At 43.1% G+C, this 16,449-nt stretch overlaps 1 protein-coding gene across 1 annotated transcript; it reads right to left on the bottom strand.

The window, feature by feature from the left end:
- Positions 1 to 8,250: 8,250 nt before the first annotated feature.
- Positions 8,251 to 14,850, bottom strand: gid8 (GID complex subunit 8 homolog). The gene is made up of 5 exons (XM_022242157.2): positions 14,749 to 14,850; positions 13,086 to 13,197; positions 12,233 to 12,429; positions 11,225 to 11,422; positions 8,251 to 9,981 (listed from the first exon to the last, which is right to left on the bottom strand). The coding sequence occupies exons 1-5, from the start codon at positions 14,749 to 14,751 to the stop codon at positions 9,808 to 9,810; spliced, it is 684 nt and encodes a 227-aa protein (XP_022097849.1). The 5' UTR covers positions 14,752 to 14,850; the 3' UTR covers positions 8,251 to 9,807.
- Between the last annotated feature and the right edge of the window lie 1,599 nt (positions 14,851 to 16,449).

Genomic DNA, 16,449 nt, shown 5'->3' on the forward strand with positions numbered 1-16,449 from the left:
GTCTACGGGAGGCGTACTTTAGAATCGCGTAAGCACCAAATGCACCGATAGCGATTCCTTCCATCACGAGTCCAACGGGACCGGTGATCACTCCCAAAATGGCGGGAATGCCTACTGCTGCCGATGTGGCGCCCAGTGCTTCTACTCCATATTCCACATATCCGAGCGCGGTTAAGATTCGTTTGATCTTTTTGTAGCAAGCTTCCCTCGCGTCGCGTTCTCTTTGGATTTGGGATTTGATTTCTTCTATCTTTCTTAACCTGTAAACCTTTGTTTCCGCTTGTTCAACCGAGTTTAAGGTCAAGTCCGAGTGTTTACTTAAATCTGGGTATATGTTAGTCGTCATCTTATTACTTTTATAATTACACGTTTTAAAAAATGTCTAACTCGATTAAAATTTTGCCAACGTTATTCAAGAGCTCACCTCTGTCATTTTTAACAGAAAAAGTCAATTCACTGATGTTTCTGTCGATTAACTTTTCAGGCGTTTTACAGTGATTACGGGTGCTAGGCTCGGTAGCTATCACGTCTAGCAAGTCTAAAGTCTTTCCGTTATAAAAGTTGTCAAATGTATTTAATTGTTTGCAATGAATAAACACTAGTTTCAAGGGGTTTAAATCGTAATTGCCTTCATAAATGACGTTGGGTAAAAGTTTTATTTTGGGTAAGTCCAGTAGCTTGGACACTTCTTTGTTTAGTCGCAACTTGAGATTGGGGTCTGTAATGGCCAAAGTCACCCGTTTAGATTCTGAGTGAACCTTAAAAGAAATGCCCGGAATCGAGTTTAACAAACAGTGAAACCAGTCCATGCTATAATAACCGGGGGATACCACGATGCTTCCTCTTTGACCCTCGGGTAATGGTTCGGATGAGCTTCGCGAATGAAGTCTGTCGTATATAGGTTCAGTTAGCCCCGTCAAAAACAGTCTTTTAGTTAATTCTCTTCTGGGTCTCCTGGGGGAGCTGGTGGTGGTGGTTGGTTGAGTTGGTGGATTCCCTTCGTAGATTTCATCTAAAGCTTGTCTTTGCCCCTCTAGCAGTGAAGCTGATTTGATTTTTTTATCGTCAAGATCAAAAGCTAAACGAACTCTCGTTTCTGATGGTTGTCTTTGGTTTAACTGATCTTCTAAAGCTGCGATTTCTTGGTTTAGCTGCTCAATTTCATCAGCGATTATTCTGATTTCTTCCGCTAACTCACCTCTTTTATTTGCTTGGATCAATCTGTTTTTAGCTGTTTGTACTAATTCTGGATTGGGAGATGAGTCTGTTCTTTCCACTGAGGGCATACCGGGTGGTCGTTCGCCAAGTACCCCCGCTGGCCTACCGTCCAAGTTTGTATCCCACTCAATTTCGGTGGCGTTTGTTACGTTAAAATATCCAGCTTCAAACTGAATATTCTTTACTCGGACTACTTTGTCTCCTTTTGTGTTGTTGATCTCGTTTTTCAATCTAAACGTCTGCGGGTTCTCGGTCAAGTTAAAAGTGTGAGTCTCCATTTTATTATATACGGTTTATACGTCTTGTTTGGCGAGGTTAAACTTCTCGAGGGCGTTTTTCCAGTGCTTGTCCGAGACTTGAAAAAGGTCTTTAACTTCAGATTCGATTTCCCCAGTGACGTCTTGATAACACACCGCGATTAAAGCCTTCAAAGGTTTACCTCTAGAAATCTTACCGTTTAGAACTTGGTTCAACTTGTATTCTATTTCACCCGCTTCACCGTTTTGAAAACAAATGTTAAATTTTTGTAAGGTTTTTCTCGATTTTGGCGGCGGTGGTTTCTTCCAAACGTGATGATTAAAGTACCGATCTCCCACGTCTGCGGCTCCGAACGAAGAAACCCACCCACAAATTTGGCCGCAATGTTTTCACGCGTATCTTTCACCCATTTCAACTATTTGGTGGTTACAAGGTAGCCTAGGTTGTACATTTCTCGTTGCCCCAATTATGTGTACTTCCTTTAGATTCAGCAAGTGGCAAAGTTCCGCATCAGTCATTTTATATAAAGGTTTATTTATTTAAAGTAAAAAAATTTAACCCCGGTTGATATAACCGAGGTTAAATTGACTTTCACTAACTTTGCTTTTAATCAAACGCGTCCAAAAGGTAAGGTTTTTCTTCAACCGTAAGCATAGCCGATATGACTCGATATCTAACGCTCGCTCCACAAGAAAGTGAACCGTGTGCACCATAGTAAATATCTTTAGGAGAGATCAAAGAGATCGCGTGGCATTTCTTATTTGCAAAAAGAGCGCGATCGATTTCTTTAAACGATTTATCCACCAAAGAGGCATCATAGGCAATCTTTACGTACATTCTACTTTTATCGGTATAAGCCGGTTTAACTAAGTAATTGATTTGATCGGGTATGTCGTCTAGTTTTTGTGACACCTTAAAAGAGTTACGCGTAATCACAGGGAGTTCTTTCAGGATCTCATCTGTTAAGTTTTCAAAATAATTATAAACTTCTTCATTTATACATAACAGCAACGATTCGGTATCGGGAGACACTTGATAACAAATTTGATCTTGGCCAGTAGGTTCCTTAGTGCCATATTTGTAAACCGGGTTGACTCCATAACAAGGGTCTTCGAGTCTGATCAACAGTCGTTTGTTTTGACCCTCGTGGCGATAGAAGATCTTAGAAGAAGACTTTGTAGGTCTTAAAATGACTAAATTTTCAGAGTCAAAGGGGCCATAGGTAATTTTTGGGTTTTTGTTGCCGGCATTTAGACGTTTGTGGTCATTTGAGACGATATACATTTGAGTTGACATGTTCTATTTATATATAGGTTTTTTAAAATTTTTATCATTTTTATTCAGACGACATTTCTACGTCTGTGTTATATTCAATAATTAGTCCAATTTTATATAAGTCCGCGTCTAGTTTAGTCGATGAAACAGGTAGTGACTCGTTCTCTCGCGCGTGCCTCAACTTTTTATACTTGCCGTCGACGAGCACCACGTGATCCATTCCTTCCAACTCGTCACAATTTACACAGCAAGTGCAGTAGGTACAACCAAAACACTCGATACAATTAGAACACCCGTAACAGTCCTCACAACTGTCCAAGACATTTGAATTTTCACAGTCATAAGAATTAAAACAAGCCGTGCAATTTATACATCTACCACAATCGTCGCTGGTCAGTCCTTACATCTGACACAGTCTTGGCATCTGTTACAATTGCGACATTCTTTACAACAGGTGCATTTGCGTAAACTTTTAGAATTAAAACAACTAATGCAATCGTACGAATCTATCAAGCCGACAGAATTGCTCGTGTCTTTGCAAAAATAACAATTCACGTTTGTAGTTTGATCTACCATTTATTTTTATTTTATATAAAGAGCATTTATTTAAGGCGGTTTGTTTTGCTTTGAACAGAGCCAAGGCCACGAGTTCAGACCGGAAAAGCAAGGGAAAGTCCCTTTTTGTTTGTGCAGGTCGGTGCCAGTCACGAGTTGTTTAGCCAGCCGGGGTTAAAAGTTCAAGGTCAGTGAAGTGGAAATCCCCGGCGCGGGTGGGTGAAAGGGGTTGAAAGGGGCGTGTGATCCAGAACCGGCTCTTCTCTACTACTCGTTCAACGTCGTCGCTACAGCTAGACAGGAACCAGCTTCGTTTTAAGAGAGCAATTGTCTCGGAAAACGACCCAAGAAGATAATTTGACTGACGCCTTTCATTGTTTATGGCCGAAATCCGACCCAGTAGTGCGCTCCTTTCGTTACACCAACAACTGTACATACTGCGACGGGGATCATCATGTTCGCTCCTGCCCCAAGAAAATGACAGATTTCGGAGTCCACATCTGAGACAAACTTTTTAATTCATTCCTCATCTAGATAACCTACTCTGACAGGTAACATTTTATATATTGTTTCCTGGAGAAAAGATCAGCTGGAGGAAATATCACAGCGATATTTATTTACGTGGGCCTGCTCGGTTTGAAAGAAATTAAAATAATCAACATACCTTGTTACTTTTGCTATTGGGTCATTCCACAAAGTTGAGACACACTTTGTGACGGTGTTCCTTGTTACATCCGCAACCTTAAACATATTTTTCCAGCATGTGGATTCGAAATTGACATTGATATAAATTTTGCAAGGTTCTTGCAGGTTGTGCTTTATCCTTGCAGAGTAATATGAGTTAACTCTGTGGTAATGTAAAAATAACAGGCTGTAAGGGTTGTTTATGTAACAAGGGACACTGTCACAAAGCGTGTCTCAACTTCGTGGAATGACCCTATTATTTCATTTAGAGACCACTCAGCGAAACAGAGAACAAGATACAGCAATAAACTTACACTTCTGTAAGAACAGCTCAGAGAACACAAAAGTATGTTTTTTTCTTGTTTAGCCACGATTTTTCCTTATTTTGTGATGAAACACATTTTGCCACTTTTTTGATATCAAATAACGTGACTATCCGTTTGTAATGCGTGAAACATCCACGAAGCAAATTGTGGCGCGCGAGAGACATTTCTTCAGAAAACCTTGTCAACAGAGGGCGCTGTCGTTTACTCACGACGGACGATTTTGGCGAGCTTTTTCCATATCGCGTCTCGGAAACACCTTCCTTCGTCTAACTTGAGTACCCGGCAGACTCTAAATAACTTCCAAATACCTTTGTAATTGTTATTATAAATGTCTGTCGAAGTATTTCGACTGTATTCTCTGATGTCCGGGTCAGGTACGATTTTAAACCACTGTGCGATGGCCACAACGGATCGGAGGACAAACACAAGAACAATTTCTCGTCCTCCTCTCGCCCCCGGCTCCACATCGGTCAAATCCTTCTCTGCCCTCTTCTCAACTCTCGCAGGCAGTGCTGGAAGATGCAGACCCGAAGGCAACGTCGACGCTGCCTCTTTTCTCTTGGGTCTGACGCCAATGACTACATCACTCCTCAAGTGACCTCAGTGCCCGTACATACAGGTACTACCTACAGGAGCAATTAAGGTTCTAGCAGACACCTGCTCGGTCAGCTGATAACCTGTGTCTGCCCTTTCGGCTGCCCACTCAGATTCGTGCCTGCCCCTTCGTTCGGCCCAACTCAACAATCGATAATTATTACATGTGCATGGGGTTCCTTCTAGAGTAATCAACCCCTGTCAGATTCAACCCAGGCTTTGTTGGTGGATCTGAAATTGTCGGACTTCACATTCCAGTCCACTCAAGGGAATACAAGTTCCTCTACTTGATCGACGTCAGAGGAACTTCAGAGCTTCGCCCCTGTCACTCTGTCAGTGTCCTAGGAGTCGTTACCTCGACAATTTGTGACCGCCTACTCTCACCAGCTAGCACTACCACAATCGAACACATAGGCAACTGGCCCTTTGTAGGCAGATGCAAAGTTGAGACTGGAGCTTACTTTAGCATCACATCATAAGCTATTACCAGCCATCCTGGAGTATGAAAGTCTCGTGACTCCTGTCCTTATACATTATCCGATTTAACTAAGTTCGGCTCACGTCCTCCGCCCGGGCCTTTTTCACACGAGCTCGTCTTCGGCCCGACATCGAGCGTGGTCTGCGTCTGGTTCCTCTTTGTCATCTTTATGAGATCCCACCTACTGACGTTCTCCTTGCCCAAATGTGACTCAATTGTCTTCCTTCCATACCTGGTAGACCTCATCCAGTCACGCCTCTTAATTGGTAGCTGAAACCAAGGATGAACACTCAACTTTTGATTTCTACTGGCCCTTCCCGTATTTCACGGAGTACTTCCATTCCCGAATTTTCAGATTTCAGGAACAAGAGTACTTTGGTTATCACATTGTCGTTTCATCAGATAAATCACCAAGGAGGTACGCACTCACTTTTTGTCCAGAAAAGACAGATGTTCCTAGAGCTTTGGCCTCCGGTCTGGACCCGAAGATAACTCATATCCTGAAGCCAGCACCCATCCACCCCCTTACAGATAGATGTCTACTCTCAGAGAAAGATTCACCTAGTGGAAACAGACTCTGCATCGCATCGTAACTGAGTCAGTCTTTAGATATACTTGACAATCTAATACTGAACCCCCACCCTCCTGCCTCTACAGAAAACACTTATTTGCTGATTTTATGCACCAGACTTCCCTCACTTATGGGTCGGGGTGGTAGACGCGATCCTTTTTCCTTTTCAGCTATTCAGCAGGGTACGGTTGCTCGTCTATGTACCCATCCTCATCACCTCTGATCCCGGCAATTCTGCCAGACTGGAATTGGACATGATAGACATCTTCTTTTCATGCCATTCAGGCCTTTCGATTCCTGGTGCCTCGCTTATCCAGGCTTCTGGCATACATCTACACCAACAGTAATCATTTCTCTGTTTCATGCTGTGACGAACAGGGTGCGTTTCCAATTAAGACACCGCTGAAGGCAGTAGCCGATTCTTTACTTTTATGTAACTCGGAACTGCAGTCAGCAATCGCGCACAGCTACTGCCTGCAGTCACAGCTACCCAATGTGCTTTCTCCGTCGACTCCCCTTCCTCAGACGAAACTGACCGTGGGTACTCTCTTCCTGGAATGTTACCTCAGTGTTCGTTCCAACTGGGATACCCGGTTGGGAACCGTTGTGTGTCCTTGAGCCCTTCCAAGGTCCTCCTCGGAGTCCTTCGTAGAGGCCTCATCACCACACATATCGGTGAGGCCGGCCCTCTACTTCCAGTAACTACTTCGTTCCTGGACTGTGGCCTGCTGATGGTATCCATTACACATGGTTCCTCTGAGTAGTAATAACACGGTGTCCATCTCATCCACGCCATCGACTACTGTTCAAACCCTATTCAGTTTCATCCCTCTGACAAGACAACTTCGTCTTGACGTCATAGAGTACTCTTGTTCTCCTGATGACAAGTCTCGCTATCCTGTCCCTAATTCTCTTAATGCTTTCTGTTCAGGACTCTAAGCTGAGAGGTATATGATTCTTCTCCTGCCATTTCCCTGACACATTTCACCTCAGCGTGGTAGTAGTTGGGTTTCCACGGCTTTTAGGTTCACCTGTCCCGAATGGCTGACCTTCACAGACTTCAGTCCCTGCCACCCTATCGTGATTCATGTCGCTAGATAGGTATATTTTGCCAACATCCTTTGGCAGTGCCTTTCGGAAGTTATATGCACGGCAAAATGCACTTACCTCTTGCAAACTTAATAAAGTGTTGCAACGAGTTCTTTCCTCGTGTGTCCATGCTCACTGCCCTCTACACCGAGAATACGGGGACCCATACTTTGTGAGCTACCTCCAACTCTACACCGTATCCAATGGTCTCCTCCTTTCTACGGTAGACCCTCATCATTCCACAGTCTCACAGTTTCAGTGCGTCCTCGTCTACCCTCCTCTGATCCAGGGTACGGTGCTACTCTGCATATTTAGCGACTGTTGGGTAGCAGTGTGGGAAGAGTCTGCTAATGAATGCCTAGCCAAACAGTCCCGGCCCTCCCGTCCTCCCCACTCTGGCTCGGACCTCGTGCTCCAAAAAAGAGATAAACATAGCGGCGGCGCCGCTATGCACCATGGGCTTAGAGGGCGTACTACGGTTGCTCAAGTTTTTAGCGAATAGAATCAGACAGAAAGGAATTTGCATATTTAGCGACTGTTTGGGTAGGTATTCATTAGCAGACTCTTCCCACACTGCTGCGGGGGAGAAACTGAGTGACACATCACAAAGAGCTCAAATTCCTCAATCTAATAAACAAATTAAAACTCAAAAATGGCTCCAGTGACTTGAGACTCATATTCAGAATGGTTCACATACAGTATGTTGTTTTCTGTGAGTTTCACAGTGGATGTTCAAGCATGAGCTGATATTCAAGCATGAGCCGATGTACGTATATTTACAGTGGAGGGTAACCGGTTTTAGAGACCGTCAAATTTCCCATTCATTTGTACACACACACATCGATGGAGGTGACCCATGTAACATTGACCTCAAACTTCATCCCTGCACAGATCAAGAACTTTCCACCAAATTGGTTGCTGTGACCCTCTGATATGGGCCTCTCTCCTCATCCCTGCCATGTCAGCATCTTTCGGTTTATTTCGACCTCCATCTCTGGCTTTCCCTGTCAGAATCAAATGACGATTTTTTAACCCTAACCCTCATGAGACAAATGGATGCCTTTTTCAGCATAGATTGGTGTTGTGTTGAACTTGAACTGCATCCCTTTTAAGGGGGACTGTTTTTAAAAAATGAAGCCTTCAAGCAACTTGGTTTCCGTTTTCAGTTCACCCAATGAAATTCCAACAAAAATTCTTCCCAGTTTAAGAATGATTATTAACACATCTTTATTTTGTATACAGACAGGATAAAGAAAAAACCTATTTACATTGTAAAACAAGTAACATGAATGGACAAATGAAACAAATTCTATAGTGTAACTGTAAATGAACCAAAATTTGAAATGGCTTAGAAGTTAGAGATTTCATGAGAGACGTTGAACTTCCGTAATATCCCAGAGGCACAAACAAGTAAAAAGGTCACCTGATTTAAATCATGTGATTTCAAGTCACATGATCACATAAATTTTATCTACATGTACAGGCTTGTGCTCTTTTCCCACCATCAAAGGAGCAGTCTAAATAATGACATGTAGGCAAATATGATGGGCAAAATTCACTAGTTTTTCCTGAATAGAGAAATTCATATTACAGTGCGCCACCAAGAGGTTGCCGAAGAGAGGCCATTTTCAAGTTTGAGGTTGACAAATGCATGACGCCTCACTGTGATCTACATGTGAACATATAGGAAAACTTTTGATAGATTGGGAAATTCTGTGTATTAAACTTCTCAAAATACTGAGGAATTTTCCTCCCTAACAATAATTGGAGTTCCCTGTGCAGCTGGCGAATAAAATTTGTCTACATTTCCCACAATGCAATGCAAAAAACGGCTTCTCCATGGCTACCTCTTGGTGGCACACTCTACTGTGAATCATACTAAACATGCTTTTTTATGCAAGAAATGAGTTCTTAGAGTAGACTGGGTTTGAAATTCCATATTACCTTACCACATGAGTGTCTATGTTGAAATGCAATACGGTCAATGTCAATTTTGAAGAGTTGCTTTATGGTATGGGTGTGATGTCAATTGGTGGGAAAGAATTTTATTTGGGCCATTGGCTCTTACATCAAGGAGCCACCCAGTGAACTTGAGCATCTGTAGGCAAATTAGTTGACAGCTGAGGTCATCTGAGACTTAATTCAAATGCGGGAGGGAGAAATATTGCAGTCGGTAAGCTTGCTGAGAGGGTGCGCCGACCATAGGGGATGGGGGCTGCATCTATTCATCAAACAGCTCCTTGGAACTTGACTCCAGCAAGGGTGTGAGAACTCCAGCATAGGGCCCTCTCTCACTGACTCACATGGCCTGATATACGTCCACCATTGTCACAGGCAAGGACTTCAGTGCTGTGCATGGTACTTAGGTATCAGGCAAGCCTTCAAAGCTAAATGATAAATGTATGAGAATAACTTGGAGGCGGCATCCAATACTGGATCAGCATGATAACGCCAGCCTTACATGACCGTTTTGCCGTTTGATAAAGAATCCACGGCTCTTTTTCATGAAAATAAGCCCGACCAGTTTACAACCGACCGGTATAGTTGCTAATCAATGCTTGCCTACTGCAGTGGTAGCCGATCGTGGGGAAACCGTGCAGTCAAACGTTTCTTTGATGTCTTTAGATCAGACCTAGGTAGATTGATCCTAACGCGGCTGCTCCATCCACCAGTCGAATAGAAATTGCCTAAAATGAAGGAGTCTGTGTTTAGGGTAGGGAAGTGGTGGGCAGGGTTTAGGCAAGGCACGCCTCTGTTCATCATTTGGGTCCTTGGAATTCTCCTTTGGCCAGGTCTTTCATCTTGGGGAATTTGACCTTCTTGGCATCCAGCTGCTCTTGAGACCACAGGAGGAGTTTGAGGAGGTTGGCCAGCTTGGGCACCGACTCGCGGCTTTCGGCTTCCAGAATGGCTGAGTTGAGCTCGCTAGCGACCTGGTAGCAGAGTGGAGAGACAGAGTGAGAACTGGAAGCCACCGTAGGGCAATTACAAAACCAGTGCTAAACAGTATGTCAACTACGTGTGATTCATATTGTGGGTTTGTTTCCAGGTTAAGATCCAACTTTCACTCAAGCATAATTTGCAAACTTTACAATGATATTATAATTATTTTTTTAACGCTTTTCATGTCTCAAGCACTACAAAGCCCTGTACAATAAACATAATAAAAACAAATTCACAGATTGTGAAAAATTGGAAATAAAAACTGTCATAAAACGAAGGAAAGAAAAGAGAAGGAAAGCGAAGGAAAGTTAAACCTCACAATTAACTGATCAAAAGAAATGCTTTAAAAACGAGTCTTTCAGTTGGTTTTCAAATCTCCAAAGAATCAGATGCTGGCGGTAGCCTATTCCACAGATGCAGGGGGGCACATGCTGTGAATTATGGATCATCATTGTATTTAGTTTCACCGAGTGCCTGCTTTAAACAACTACATAAGAGATTGTAAAGCACAGAGTGCACAACTTGATTTAACGCATAGTAGTTGACACAGATGACCTGGAGCTAGTCCTCTTGTCAATCTTGCAAACAAGGTACGAAGCTTTAAATTCCGCATGCTTATTTACTGTTGGAACCAAGTGAACGGGTAAAGAGCTTGACGTTTCCGTAGCAAAAAACTGAATATGCAATGCCCATGACGGCCCTTAATCAGAGGATTAAATTCATGGATATGGAGTACGAAACAAAAGTTGGAGATCAAATCCAGGTCTGGACATCAACTGCAATCTGATCAGAGGAAACTGGATCCACCTTTCGAGGCATAACAATTTTCTAGGGGTAATTTGTAAGTGTGATTTTCCAGCAACAGAGGGTTATTCCTTTCGGAAAGGTTGAGTTTGAATCTGCGAAGGTTTTCACGTAATAAAACCTGGTGCTGTTGTCGCGTCCATCGCAAACCCGTTCAAGTCGTCCAGGTCAATCACACGTCCACCACAAACCATACACTCACAAGTCACACTGCACGTAATTCAAATGAACGGTGACTAAAATGATCCCTTCATCACCATTCGTCCTGTTACTTGTTACTGGTCTTATCAAAGGACTGGTGACCAGACTTACAATGGGCTCATGCTTAACACTGAAAAACTGCAAAAATGAGTCTAGGTACCTGCTTCTTCCAGTCAGGTATCCGGATATCCTGGTACCCATCGCTACCCTAATCCAACATCTACCCACCTTCTGTCTCTGTGATGGATGCAAGAGGTCAGCAAAGGGCGACGTCTCTGGGTTCTCAAACACCAAGAGGGCTAGTGTCCTCTCCAGTTCAGGCAAGATTTCGGCATTCTCCTCTCCTCGCTCTGCTAAATGCGTCTGAGCGTACTCCAGAGCCGACTCCAGCTGACCGTTCCTGATAAGTTCAATCAGGTATTGTTGCTGTGGAACAAGAACAAGGGGGGAATTGTGTTAAGCAAAGACTCTCTTGCTCAGCAAGAACAGGTTTCCAGCTTAAGGAGTTTTCATCCATTCAATCACTTTTCAAGACAAGTAATCTGTCTCTTGTGACACACGATACAAAGAAATGGACAAAATTACCTGGCAAATTTCTTGTCAAACTCTTCTCAAAATGTGAAATACAACACAAGTGGAGTCAGGTTGGTTTTTGTCTTTCTTCCTCGACTTGCACACTGCGGCCCGGGTTCGAATCCCGGCCCAGTCCACATGTGGATTGGGTTTTCAGCCCCTACCTGATTCCGTGGGTTTTACCCAGAATATTCCTCTGGGGTTTTCCTCCCACCTCTACAACTGTAACTGCTTCTCACTGTCTCATCTCTACAGGTTTCTTCAGGCTTGCGAGCTACAGTGCCTGGGGCACTTTTGAGGAATCCTTGGTTTCATAACCAGAAATATTTAATAATAAAAATGAAGCGAAATCCTTAATTTTACCCCAGAACTCATGTTTGCCCCACCCCCCAAAATACATGTAGTTCACTGTACTCCATCTTACTAACGTACCACACCACTTATGTGAAGGTACATCTTATCCACTTCAATGTGATCTCCCATTTGAGGCGCAGGTGCAGTATGTTTAAATGAACACATTCCAAAAAAAGACACACCAGCATCTCTTCATGCCTGTTTCTGACACTGGCAGAGCTTGAAGTTTTGAAAATTTTATTAACTATCCCCTTTTATCAGCACAGCACACCGTGGCACGAAATTGCCCAAAATATGAAAAAGACAAACCTGTAGGTGGAAATAAAGATATCTGTCGTTATCCAGGAGCTCTGGGTGGATGTCGTTGACCAGTGCGATGGCTTCCTCTATCCTACCCTCCTGAATAGCTTCTCGGATCTGTATCCTCTCGCTCATGGAGTCCAAGCTCGTGGCCGGTTGCGTCCCTGACTCCTGCTGAAACTTCTCTGCTGCATCCTTGAAGCCCTCTGTAAGTGGGAAAAAGGCGACGCAAATGACTAATGAATATTTCGGTGAACACTGAATCGCATAAATTGGATTTGAACCTCAGAAATTTGAGGTACAGAGGAGTAGCAACTAAGTTGAAGTTTACCTGAAGGGTGTACTACATTTTTGTTTAACGAGGCAAAACACACGGGGAAAACCTTTTCAAATTGTGACAATTGGTACCGTACATGCACACGCACATACAGGTGTATAGGCTTACATGTAGTTATCAAACCATACAACTCTCACAAGAGATACATGTACATGTCTGTGTATATGTCCACATCACCTCATGATAAACTTGTATGCCTTTGCATACTGTTATACAAGTATTCAACACAAATCTACTGAAAACATCCAAAATGACAGAAGTCAGCAACTGCTTTGAAAAAATCATGACCATAGGTAACGACTGGATCAGAGGGAGAACGCGAGGAGGTCCACTGGTGGGAAGTCAATGCAGGCATGTGCCGGTTTGTGTACGTCCACACAGGACGCACAGCCTTTGCATGTGCACCCAGCGTGTGCTCGAGCACAGATAAAAAAACCTCCCACCCAGCCTGTCTCTTCTGCCTCTACTTGGGGTGGATAAGTCACACATGCACATGTAGTCGCTTGGAACTTGGCCAACACTGACCTGTCACCAGGTAGTCCATGATGAGTTTGTTCATGTCGGACCTTGTGATGTGAAGGCTCTGCAGCTTGTCAAGCCAAGCTTCCTGTGTGATCTCTAGGGTCTTAGATGAGGCCTGCATCATGAGAAGCGACTTTGAGATAGCTACACCTGTACATTCATTAACTTGGATACTGACAGATGAATAATCATTGACAATGGACGACTGGTTGATAGGAAGGAGTCTCACCTTCCATCTCCACACCTTTCCAGTTCCATTAACACCACCAAGTTTAAAACATAAAAAGGATTATGGATGGTACCAACAATTTCCACATCCGGTCATCACCTACATGTACATGTAAGGCCTGGTGCATAATAAATTCTAGACAATGACAGGAAAGTCTAGGTACCGCGTATTTGACTTTTTACCATGAAATTAGTGTTTCTTCGTTACATGTAGATCTACCATACACTTTTTTTGGTAGTTTTCAAGTCACACTGAGGAAGATATGTACAAGTAAGTGGTGGCTAGATAGGAAATCTTTCTGCATTATTCAAGGTCTTAATCCAATGTCATTCATCTGATGTCACAGTGACATCATTAGCATGGAACCAGATGACAATCTGTCACTGTGACAGCATGCAGAATTTCTACATCATGTACACGTACACGTACTGTCCTGGTAAGTTCCAGTGACAGGCCCTTCCCCTGCGTATTTGTCTATGCTTATTCATGTCAGTGCTTAGCCCCACTAGTGTGGCACGGACTCTCACTCCCGATCCATCCTTAGCCACACATCCGTATGCGCAATTTCGTGTCGGCGTACTGAACATTTTCGGTGCACCCACTTGATTGAATGGATAAAGGCAAAAAGACTGGAAAATACCTGAATAACATGAGTGAAATCATTCAATAAATGGTTTTTAGAAAACGGAAAGGTCAAGAATCATGTTAGTGTGCAAAAGAAATTGCGCCCACGATGATAAGTGGGTGCGCCGAAATGTTCAATACACCGACACGAAATTGCGCATACGGATGTGTGGCTAAGGATGGATCGGGAGTGAGAGTCCGTGCCACACTAGTGGGACTAGTCAGTGCTGTGCTAGAGGAGTATAAAGAATAACTGAGTGACTGCGAGGTCAAGTCATGGGTAAGAAGAGTTCTATAATACGGACATCACGAAGTAAGGGGTCGTCCACTTTTGTCATTTTCACGAGCGTACAAACCGTACGCTCGGGGAGGGCATGAATTGGTTGCGTACGATTTAGAAACATGTCACAACAGGTCATATCGCCCAACTATATCCAAATGTTAAAAAAGGCAATCTGTAGGCAGGTAGGGTCCATTTTACTCGGACTATCACTATGTCCGTATATGGAACTCCCGAATTTATACCGGAAAGAATTCAGGACAGGCTCACAGATGTGCCTGTACATTGTTGTCAGATTGTAGACCTACATGTATACAGATCATGTCCTACATGTACATATTGATGTACATGTACAAACTACGCGTGGGCCTATGCCAATGTCCGGGATTTGGGCAAGAAACGAAAGAGGGTTAGGCCTAACGATATATGACCATGCATAAAATTTTCAATTTTTTTCTCACGCAACTACGGCTGACTCTGAAATCATTGACTCTGACAGATTCTCAGTGAAAGACTCAAAAATATCAACTAACCATACTGGCGAAAAATGCGCTGAAGAAATTGAAGAAAGCCACAATTCTGCCTGGTTTGAGAGCGACAGAAGCTCTCGCCGTATCAGCTGTGTAGGCACGTATAAAAACAAAGAGATTGCCCTCGGTACATAGTCTAGCATGCATAAGCATACAAGGGTGCATAAAAACGGGTGAGGCGGGAACCACGCAGGTCAGCGACAACGGAAGGGGGCGCTCTACAATATTTGGCCTCCAACTTCAGGTTTTCGCGAAGTTCGAGAGATTTGTCGCTCATAATCGGAACCTCTTGTAAGCTATAAAATGTTAAAGATAGTTCTATAATACTTTTCGTCTGTATTTCGATGGCATTCAGTTCCATACGCTTGTCACACCTTTAAAATATCACCAGTTTGGCAACAGTCTGCAGAGGGTGTCTTAATTGCTGTCAAATATAGTACTGCGCAAATGACAGAAAGATTTATAAGGGTGCATCCCCATAAGTAAATTCCAGACACCAGTGATAAATCCCTATACTACAAAATTATTTTTAAAAATTTAACACCCACAACTCTCACAGGTGCTCTTTCATTTTCCCCTTCCATTTTGATCGGGTTGACCATTGATTTTTTGAGAAATTCTCACTAAAAGTAGGCCACCCTTAAAGCGAAGGAAATTTCCATGCCAAGTATGCCAATTAAGGAAAGTGGCCATTTTGAAATCTCTCTGCAAAACGGCTCAATATGGCAACTTTTGGACCTGGTTGCACCCAAATAGCTCAGATTTGGAAGCCCAAAGTCCAGGCCAGAGGTTCAGTGAGCATGATAGTTTTTATTTGTTTGTTTTGCTTTGTTTGTTTGTTTTTCAATTCCCCAATTCCATCTCATGATGACTCTCTGATAGAATATGTTCAGTAGTATTAATGAACTCAGCGGAGGCGGACATAATTGTTTCCGGCCTACCTATTTACAGGAGTGCACTCATGCATAGGGCTTGTGGACAATGAATTCGGGCACATGCGACCTTAATTCACTTTAACAAATATCTATCGCGTCCCTTACAATGTTTTGGGAATGGTCTGAAGTAGAATATTTTTATCATGTAAACATTGACTTCCTAAAATACATTTTGCGGGCAAGCCACATCTTACGGATTTGTTTGCATTGGAATTTTAAATTTCTAAAAAATAACCGTCCAACTATTTTAACCCGTGAAAGAATCTCCATTCTCCTTCCCCTCTCGGCCCCCCCCCGTAAAAGGAAGGAAGTAGACCGGACGTTTCTATAAATTGCTGTGCTTTCAATGTTTTCTCCTTTTTTCTGGGTTTCAAAGACATAATGTCAAGAGAAGGGCAACTTAACCCCGCCCCTCCCAGTTATATAAACTACTGCCACTTTATTGTGACTGCAGGCCTAAGGCAAAGAAAGATTTCATGTGTTCCAAAAGATCTTCCTTCTTCATTTGGCCCTGATGCCTGTATGTAGTTCTGATATGCCATGATTTCTTCTAAAAGGCGTTGCCTGTGAATTAATTAAAAACAGACGTTGTGTGTGAAATGAGGTTCGTTTTTCTGCTAAAGGTTTTCTTGAGATCGTTCCCACCCCCCAAAAAATGTCTGAGAAAGCAGCTATTTACTCAAAAACGAAACATTGTGTGCCATTAACCTAACTTAGAAAATCGAAAGTTACCCAGGGTATGTTCTTATATCACAAACCACCAGCAATT

Source organism: Acanthaster planci, linkage group LG21, assembly GCF_054643075.1.
Source record: "Acanthaster planci isolate LZ-2023a linkage group LG21, COTS_SCS, whole genome shotgun sequence".
Taxonomy (NCBI): Eukaryota; Metazoa; Echinodermata; class Asteroidea; order Valvatida; family Acanthasteridae; genus Acanthaster; species Acanthaster planci.